At 33.8% G+C, this 10,884-nt stretch overlaps 1 protein-coding gene across 1 annotated transcript; it reads right to left on the reverse strand.

The window, feature by feature from the left end:
* Positions 1-1,332: 1,332 nt before the first annotated feature.
* On the reverse strand, positions 1,333-2,049 carry LOC107060162 (receptor-like protein 12). Its single transcript, XM_015307736.1, has one exon. The coding sequence runs from the start codon at positions 2,047-2,049 to the stop codon at positions 1,333-1,335; it is 717 nt and encodes a 238-aa protein (XP_015163222.1).
* Between the last annotated feature and the right edge of the window lie 8,835 nt (positions 2,050-10,884).

The raw sequence follows: 10,884 nt of genomic DNA on the forward strand, positions 1-10,884 counted from the left end.
GGGCATGACGAATATCTATGCTCTAGCTTGAGGGGGAGTGTTATAGAATCATAGTTGTATAATAAATATAGATAATATAGATGATTTTCTAGGATCTGAATATCTAGTTACCATAGTTAGATTGCTCTGAATATCTAGTTGTCATAGTTAGATTTCTCTTTACATGTATTTATATCATTGTACTCTTTGAGGAATAGACACATTATTCTCCATATCTTGTCTCAATTACAAAATTCAAAGAATAATATTCATGGGATTATTCCAACAATGGATATTACTTGACAAGTTGGCTCTTCCAATATTCCATTAAATCCGTCATCTCAAAGCTCTCTTCTTTCGTCTTCTATTTTTGTGCAGAATGACGCCTTCAAAAAATTCTACAAACCATTTTAGCTTACCATCTTTAAACATGAGGTGCCACATGACAGTTACAACAACTATGACCACTGAATCCACTAGCAAAATACGACTTTCTTCTTGTTCGAGTTAGAGAACATTTTAAGGATGAAGTGCCACAAAATTATTAGCCACTTCTGTAGTTTTGAGTATTCTTCTACATCAATTTTCACAAATATAAACTAATTTCAATCATGAACCAAACTCTATATGCTTACTGCACTGTTTTTTCCAATTTTGTTGTATTAATGAGCTCTGTCCTAAAATATGATGATGTCGCACCCATGTTGGTTCCTTAAAAAATACACAACTTTTGAAGAATCCAACACGTACCCGTTGACATTTTGAAAAATCTAAGTAACATAGCCAATGAGTGGCTGTGTAGATCACTTTTGTCAATTTAAAACAGAAACAAACTAACATAACTTGAATAACCATTGATACTAAAATAACACACATATAATTATGTTTCTAACATCTACAAACAACAAATAAAAAATTAAAAATGACAAAAACAGAACAGTTCACTAATTAAGACCTTCGTCTCTGAGGTCTCTTCTTTGGCCTTCTTCTTTTGTGAGGCATGAGTCCATCAAAAAATTGCACCAACCATTTTGGCTTACGATATTTAAACATGAGACTCCACATGACAGTTCCAATAATGAGTCCGAAACTGTAGCCTATGACTACTGATTCCCACGTAAATCCACTAAAAAAATATGACTCGCTTTCATCTTCTTCAGACTCCAATGGTTGAGGAACATGCGATGAATCACTTGTTCCACATTTCTTTTTTAAAGGAAGACCGCATAAATCAAGGTTGCCACCATACGAGTCATTTTCAAATGTGTTGAATTGTCGACCTTGAGGAATTGGTCCAACGAGATGATTTTGAGAGAGGTTTAAGAAGGCCAGAAAGTTCATTCTTGTCAGTTCCTACGGAATCTTTCCAGTGAGCCGATTCCAGGAGAGATCTAAAGCTTCAAGTGTATTCAATTGCCCCAATTCCATTGGAATATGACCTATGAGATTGTTATGGGATAAATTGAGTAGCCAAAGTGACCTGAGATCCTTTAGTGCTTTCGGAATAACACCTTCAAAATGGTTGCTTGAGAGATCTATGGTTGTCATAATTGTGCTGATTCTTTGTAGCTCAATATCCTGCCCTTTAATTACCAAACTCACTGAATCCTCATACGATCTGACAAATAACAAATATAACGTAGATTCCATGTACTTGATCTCTCTTGTGTCTTCATCATCTAGTTTGATCATTGCCTTGAAGCGTCCAAAAACTTTTACTGGAAGTGAGCCATTGAAATCATTACAAGAAAGATCAAAAATTCGCAACTTGGGAAAGCAAAACTTAGTCTGACACGTAGTTATAGGTCCATGGAACTTGTTCGACTTTAATATAAGGACCTGCAGCTCTTGAAGAATTCCGAGCCAAGCTGGAAAGGTGTCATTTATAGCATTGTTCCCCACATCAAGGACTTGTAGACCATTACAATTGAGCAACGACACATGAACAGGTCCTTCAAATCGATTACCATTTATGAAAATGGTACTCAATGAAGTGTTGTGTGCACATAATGGGGGAAGACTCCCTGTGAAATTGTTCTTTCTTAAGTCCAGCACCGTTAGTACAACCATGCTTCCCAAGCAATGTGGAACCAAGTCACTGAAGTAGTTGTGTGATAAATCTAATAAGGTAAGTGAGCTCATGTTACAAATGGATAAAGGTAGTGCACCCTGAAGGGAGTTAAATTTCAGATCAAGATACTGTAGGTTATCGTAACGAAATTGTGGTAGGTTGCCTGTTAATGAATTATGAGAAAGGTTTAGGAACCACAATGAGTCCCACCTCATGCCGCTAAACCAGTTAGGGATTTGACCATAAATCTTATTGTTAGAAATATCCAAGTACACAAGTGTCTTTACATTTCTCAAGAAGTGTGGAAAATCCTTCAGTTCACAAGATGATAAGAATAAGAATGATAGGCTAAGAAAGGTGATATTCATTCCCTCATCAATGGTGATGTTATTTGATGAAATTCCAAGTGTTTTGAGGTTTGTGAGATTCACAAGTGATTGAGGAAAAGAACCGCTGAGTTGATTATTATTTAAATACAGGTATTCTAATGTTGGGTTTGTTTTGATCACTTCATCGGCTAGTCCACTAAATTGGTTATGATCCAGAAACAATAAAGGTAGCACAGGTAGGCTAAACACCCAAGATGGTATGGTACCATTCAGTGAGTTGTATGACAAATCCACAGAAGTTAGCTTTTGAAGCATGCTTTGGTTGCTAGGCAGTGGGCCAGATAGGGGAATTACTCGACAATCCTAAGTAGTCAAGATGTGTCAAACTTAGAATTGAAAGCGGGAAACGAACCGATGAAGCTGTTATAAGAAAGATGTAAAGTACGTAGCTCTTGAAGGTTAGAGAAAACATCAGGAATTTCACCTGAAAAGGAGTTGCCTCTAGGAACTGTTACTATTTGATATTTTTGGGAAATTAGATGAACATCGACATGAGATATTAAATTTTCTAATATATAAATATTCTTTATCTGCACTAACAAATACTTATAATAATAACTTTACAAAAACATAAGCAACAAAGTGTAAACATGTACTGAAAAACAACAATTAATATCATAAGCATAAATTAATGACTATAAAAAATATAGTAGGATCTATAACAATAGAATGAAACAGATAGGAAAAAATTGAGCCCACTGAATGCACAATGTTCCCTTAAGGAAATTATTCCCCTCTAGTACCCGAGGTTTAAAGGAATAAATCCTCTCAGGATGGAACGATTCTATTCACGAGTGTATTGATACAAAAACAATGGAGTCAGTGAGTCACTCAACAGGAGCAAAGTACATGAATATTTAATTATGCAAAAGAAGAAGAAGAAGTTCAGAATTTTCGTTGTTTTAAAATGAGAGGAAATCCCTCTATTTATAGACAAAAAGGATAGTGTGAACAAATAATTATTGTGTCTTATCGGAAATGTCACAACTCTTTGGAAAAGTTACAACCCTTCAGAAAGGGAACAACCTTTCATAATCGCAATTTTTCATAAAAGTCACAACTCTTCATAAAAGTCACATTTTTTCATGAAAGGGGAAGGGTATTTTTGGAAATAAACAAATTTAAAAGGAAATTCTTGCTTGTGGTGGCGCCACGTACGCGGACCTAGGGTTCTCTTTTATATAAATATATGATATGATAATTCAGAGACATACATTTATAAATATAATTCCTAACTAAAAATAGAAAAATATGTTACTTAACATTTATAAATATAATACTGTGTGGAATTTTATTTTGTTCTTTTAAGCCAAAGTCTTTAATAAGCCAATTTCCACAAAGACTACAGGTGGGAAAAGAACAAATGTGATACAGTTCAAGTGGAGTAGTACAGATTTTCAGTTTTTATACATTACATGTAGATGAAGCATCATTATATGTTTGTGTGATTTATCAATTACTAGAGATTACGATAAAATGGTTTGATCATTTTATAAAGTTTAGATAATAAATCCAAAAAAAAAAAAAAGTTTATATAATAAATAAATATGACATTTAATTTGACTTCAACTAATATCTATGCTCTTCAACTTTTAGTGTGCACAAGTAGACACTAAATTTGTATAAATTTGAACTAATAGACACATTTATCCGACATAGCAATTTTGTGTCTTATATGACTTCCTATGTGTATTATGTCACGTAGGACGTGTGAGTCTACACATTTTTCTCGTTTTTAAAAAAGGAATATCAATATCCACAACAGAAATTCTGATCATAATAGAGCAACTGATTTTTTAGTAGTCACAATTCTTCAAAAAAGTCACAACTCATCGGGGAAGTGACAACTCTTCAATGTGAAAAAAATATATGTTTTAATATAATATAAACAAACAAATAAATAAATATAAATATAAAATATAGAAGATATACTAAATTGAGTATTTTTAGTTGATGATATTATAGTAATCTAACATTTAAGTTAGAGAGTTTATATTTTTAAAGTAGTACTAGTTTTGATGCACGTGAATGCCAAATCATGTAGTACACTAAATTTTAAATTAATTAATTAAATATAATATATTATAAAATATAGAAAATATACTAAATTAAGTGTTTTAAGTTGAAAATATTTTAGTAATTTAACATTCTTTTAAGATAGTATAGATGAATTAGTAGAAATTTGAACTCCTATTTTAAGTCATCCCTGTCCAACTTTCCATCAACATCTCTTCTTCTGTTTTCCACAATACTTTTCAAAGAGAGAAACTATTGTATGACCAAGTCAATTGAGAAAAAATAATAATAAATGAGCAATAAAGACATGATGTTACTCTATTTCATCTTCCCTATGACAAGAAGGGACACTTTAATCAAACAAAACCAAGTTGTATGAATGCAATAAATTTTAGTGTAATTTTTCCACTAAATTTATAAAATCATAAAAGTCAAGACGCGTCATTGAACCAACTATGAGAACAGTTAATAGAGAATCCAATTATGAGAATGCAATAAATTTTTATGCAATTTTTCTATACAATCATTAAAGGTCAAAATTCCAAGTTAGTAATTAGTTGTCTCTTCTGCTATTTTCAAAACTTGTTAGGTTACACAATAGTTTTTACATTTTTTAAGTTAATCGGGAAAATCCATCAATATTCGATTCCACCTAGGAAAAAAGTGATACAGTATTGTAACTAGCGGACGATGACTTGTAAGCCTTTTGAGCCAATTTCCACTAAGACTAGAGGAAAAAAAAAAGATTATGATGAATTGGGACTGATGAACAATTGAATTACATGATGAGTACTACTCACTTCTAACAACTTGTTACTCATATTTTGTAGTGTTCCACAAGACTTGTAAGAGGACGGAGAAGACTTAACAAAATAATACTCCCTATGTCCTAATTTTCTCTAGATGTTGTGTTCATTTCGAAGTCATAAACTATCTCTGTTGTGTGTTACTAACGCAAGATGATGTGAAATTGGTCCCGTTATGTAGAAAAAAATTCTGCAAAAATTGTAAGAAATTTCCAATGAGAGAAACTATTGCTTGACTAAGTCAAGTGAGGAAAAAAATGAAGAATAATTAAAGACATGATTTAAGTCCTTTTTTTTTTTTATCATCACATAATTCGTAATACACTCTATGATGATATTACAAATGAAAATGCTTAAATAATGCACAAATATAAAATCCAAGAAGAAAGTTGAGTTATCAACCTCAAACTTACTTTTACAAATGTGTGAATTAAAAATGATAGATAGCCCATCTAAAGTAACCTGAAGTATTTTCCTCTTGTCTTCTTCTTCAAATATGTCCAACAAAATTTAATACTTCGTCATTTCTTTTTGGATGTATTGGATTTTGTTGAAGCTATTGACACTGTCATATGATTTTGCTTTGCCAGTCGCATCGGCAGGTGCCTTGGAACAAACTCTCCTGTCACTTTACCATCCCAACTGTGTTGTCTTCCATGTGTCTTCTTTTTGTTTTCGTTGCTTCCACTTCTTTGATGCCTAGGTGAGATATCCCCATCTCTAGCCACTTTATCAAAGCATATGTCCAACATATTATCTTCCTCATCCTCATCCTCATCAAAAGAATCATCGCCCAAATCACTAGCATAAGCATTAATTGGACTAAATCCTGATGCTAAGGCCTCTTGTTCATTCTTCTTTGCAATTGTACTTTTAGGTACAAATTCCAGAGCTTGTGGACTCAATTTTCTATTCAAAAAAGGGGGTGAAACATGCTCTTCTTCATCAACCAAATCAGCCCACCTAGGAGTACTCATCACCCCTTGTTGTTTTTCTTTCGAAATAAACAAATCTTTTGTAAAATTAGCTTGAGAGAGTGGTGACATACCTTTCGCCAAAATTTTATCAGGTGAATCCAAATTTTGGGAAGGGACCTCATGATAGCAGATGCTCAATGTGACCATGGGTGGCTTGATCGCTGAATTTTGCTTGAGTAACATGGCAGCCTGACTTTTTGAATAGCCTTAACTACTGTAGGACTCATAACATTACCATCTTTTTCGGTCCGCATGCTACATACTCCAATTGGTGTTCTAACTGATTGTATATTACTATCAGGATCGGCTCGAACCAAAGTTTTCTCCTTCGAGGGATTAGAATCAATTAACTCTAATTCCTTCTCCACCCCTAGTGCTTCAAACGGATTTGTACAAACAATGTCCTTTGATCCATTAGATTGCACTACTAGATTAGTAGTTACCTATTGCTTATTTCCAAGACGTGGAGATTTACTTCGACTTGCCGAGGAACCAATACACGTAGAAATTGATTTTTTTTGTGCAATTGTGTTCCAATTCCCTGTTGCATTCTCATCACAACTTGCAAATCGATAGCTTCCAAAGGTTTCAAATTACCACGTTCTGATTCTGCAATTTTTTCCTCTTCATCAATTGCCAAATTTTCAAGTTGCGCATCAGATTTTATCGCCTGTATAGCTTCATGAAGTTCCCCAGGAATGTGCTTATCACTTTTCCTCATACTTGAATTTTCAGCAGCGATTTCATTATCTTTTACCTCATTAATTTTTTGTGCAAATTGTGCATCCTTAGATTTGTTATTTTGCTGATTTGAATGCACAACGAGTTGCACTTCAACTCCAACACGATCAACTGAATTACAACTTTGCTGCGAAGACTCACCAGTTTGAGGAATTAAGGATAACACTTGATTCCCTGAAGACTAGTCGTCCAACATTGTTTTACCTTGGCGCTGGCCAGAATTTTGGCGCACCAAATTTTGATCTTGAACACCACTCTTTTCAGCCCCTACATCTAAATCTTTAACTGTTTCTTCATCATCCTTTTCACCAATTTCCAGCCTATTTAAATCAGTTTTTTTAGCATTGAGATGATCACGAAGACCTCCTTGAAATTTTTCTCCTTCAATATGATTTTCACTGACCATGGCATCAACTTGACCATCGGTGAGAGTTCGACAATCAGCTTCTCTATGCCCCTGATGCTTACATCTCTTACAATAATATGGTACATAATCATACCTGATTTTTTGCCATACGTTTGTAATTTCGCCAGTGACTAAATCATTGAATTGAACTCTAATCTTTTTGGAAGAATCCTTAAAAGATCCACCTCGACTTTTACCCTTGCAGTACTCGATCGTGTTTTATCATAGGTCGCTCGATCCACATCAAGAGGTTGTCCAACTGCAGAAGCCATAGAAAACAGAGCATTACGAGCAAAATATTGACAGGGTAAACTTGGGAAAGAAATCCACGCCATTGCAATGGAGGTTTCTTCCCTATGACTAAAAGAGGGAGTCAACTTTTGGATTCTGAATGGTATAACAGTACCAGCGAACTTAATCGACCTACTAGTTTTTGAAAAGATTGCAATATAATCTTTCTTTAAAGTGAACCGCAGCAACACATGCTGACTTTCTAATAACCCAATGTTACATTCACCCTTAAATCCTAATTGTTGAGGCAATATTTTCCGTAAATCTGGAAGTTCAGGCCTTCCATATGAGAATTTGGCAATGAGAGCGTATTATAAATTCTCCTCCGTGATAAACATTTCTATGTCTTTGGAGTCAAACTCCAGTGTGGGTTCTCCATGTAAAAGAATGACTGGTTTGAGAGATTTCTCACTAGATTGTTGGTTCCCGCTGATTGACGAAGCATATGTACGACCTGCATTAGGGTTGGCGTTTGTCTCTCCCACAGCCATAGGCTGGGGAGAAGGCAAAGCAGCCATGGCTGCTATTCACGCCATATATCGCTTGAGAGAGAGAGAGAGAAGAGAGTTTTTGGGTTTAGGGTTTGGCTTATACCATGTGTTCATTTCCTCCGTGTGGAATTTTATTTTTGAATAACTTGGTGAAGATCATTCCACCAGTAGAGAAATTTTGTGAGAAATTTCTGATTAGTTGTCTCTTGTGCTGTTTTCATAGACCCTCAACTCAAGATAAAGGTGTAGTGATCAAATTAAGAAGATAAATAAAATGATGCACAAGCAAAGTTATCTGTTTTTCGCTTTTAAAATCATGGATAAATTCCACAAACAACTTTGGCTTACCATCTTTAAACATGAGGCTCCACCTGAAAAGGAATTGGACTCAAGAACTAAATGTGTGAGGTGCTTCAATTTAGAGATTGTGGAAGGAATGTGGCCAGTGAAATGACTGTCAGATAAAATCAACTCCCTAATTTGTGTAAGATTGCCAATGGAATCAGGCAGCTCACCGGAGATGCCTGTGTATGAAATATCCAACTCCAACAGAGTGTTGCTCGGGTGGATCTTTGGTAAAACTCCTTTGAGAAGATAGTTATTACTCAAATAGAGTGTTTCCAAGTTTGGCAGAAGGAAAAAGCTCTCCATGAGAACACCTTCCAAATTGGCTAACTTAAGATCCACGTACCTTAAGGAGGAAGACAACGTCTCATTTGCACCATGTGTAACACATGCTGCAGCCTGCAGAGCGAGTGTGTTCATAAACAAGATGTCTAACAAATTTCGGAGATAGTGATAGATTTACACGTATACTGTGCCGTTTTCCATCTCATTCTCCATGAGTTTTTTCAAAGGATAGAGAAGAAGAAATCATTCATTGATCCTGAGATAAAGTAGAAATGTGAACCTGAGACAAATATCTCCTACTGTCCTACATATACAAACAACCATGGTACTATCTGAAAGACAGAACCATGTTACCAAAAAATGGTACTATCTTATAGTTGTTCACAACAACTAACTGATAAAAACAACAACAACATACTCTCTCGGTGTAATCCCACAAGTGGAGTCTGGGGAGAAGGGTCGTGTGTACGCAAACCTTACCATAACTTGTAGAGGTAGAGAAGAGAGGTTGTTCTCCATTAAAAATTTACAAATTTTGCATAAGCATTACACTTAGGTACAACATGGTAACACTACAAGTACCATTTATAACTTGTTAGCTATTATTAAGTGATAGTAAATTTTACACTGTCAGTATATATATAAATTAAGGAAGTTAAGGAAAGCGAGTAAAATATATTAGAGCACCTAGCTTGAATGGAATTTAGAAAGATAATTTTCAAATCCTTAACCCGGTGTTCTATACCTGCTTCGGAGCCCCAACTAATACAGGCCCCCGCGGCATAAGGCCCATTAAAGAGAAGAGAAACCCAGCCCATTTTTGAGGCCCATGAAAATTTCTCTACATTATACCATATTCCATAAAGGAGATTTTATTTTTATTTTTTTACCATAGCTTATCTATCAAACTTAAGTTTACAAGTTATTACAGTTGTTGGCAGTTGTACCCACCATGCTAGAAAGTGTTGCTTAATTGCCTAGCTGATTATTCCTTATCTTATTAGTAGATGAAAATGATTCAAACTCGAAATATCTGATTAATGGTGAAGTCGTGGAGGGATCACATTATTATTTTTCTTACCTTGAGAAAGAGGTGTAGCTCGGATTCGACAGTGTTCAGTAACTTCAGTTTAAATCATATATTAATATTTAAAATTTTGAAATAATTTATCAAGAACTTATCAAGGTGCGGTTTTTAAAATCCAGATTCCATACACTCCAAATCCTAGCTCTATCTCACCTTACAGAGGTGGAGCTAAAACTTAATGTCTATAAGTTATGAATTTATAGCTAAACTCTCACAACTCATTTTAATTACCAAATTTATAATTATATATTTATATATATTTAATTAATTTTCTAAATATAAATATAAAATCGAAAGTTATTAGATTTGAATCGAAAAAATAAAATAAGATAAAATTACAAAAGGACGACAGAATCACGAGAAAGAGATTAAAAGTAGTCATAAAAGGACTCACAAGAATACAAGTTATTGATGACCTACCAACTACCAACAAGGGTACTGGCTGCTATAATTGGGAGAAAAATGTTCTTCGGAGGCGGAATCAGAATTTAAAGTTATGAAATTTAAATTTTTCATCGAACTTATAATTTGTTTTAGTTGTTGGATTCATAATTAATTAAGAATTTATGTGTTAAAAAAATTAATATAAATATAGGGTCTAAGCAAAAACTGTTAAATTCATTTAATTATAAGAGCCGAGCTAAATTATCGATTCAGCCAAACTCAATAAATTTTTATTTTTATTTTAAAAATCATTAAATATGTACGAATTATTAATTCAAAAACTCAACAAACAAGATTAAAAAATCCTGAATATATAATTCATAAGCTTTGAATTTTAATTTCGCCTCTTTCATTCGTACTCATACCTAATATTATAGTTTCATCCCTATAAATACCATTTCTTTCCTATCTTTCTACTATACCCTAAAATTTGGACAAACACATAAAACAAAACCCACAAAAACACAAATCAAACTCCAAAAATTAGCAAAAAAAAAAAGAAATTCTCTCTTTTTTTTCTTTTTTTCTTTCTATGATTTAATTTCATATTAATTCA

This window comes from Solanum tuberosum, unplaced genomic scaffold (genome assembly GCF_000226075.1).
Source record: "Solanum tuberosum cultivar DM 1-3 516 R44 unplaced genomic scaffold, SolTub_3.0 scf00063, whole genome shotgun sequence".
NCBI lineage: Eukaryota > Viridiplantae > Streptophyta > Magnoliopsida > Solanales > Solanaceae > Solanum > Solanum tuberosum.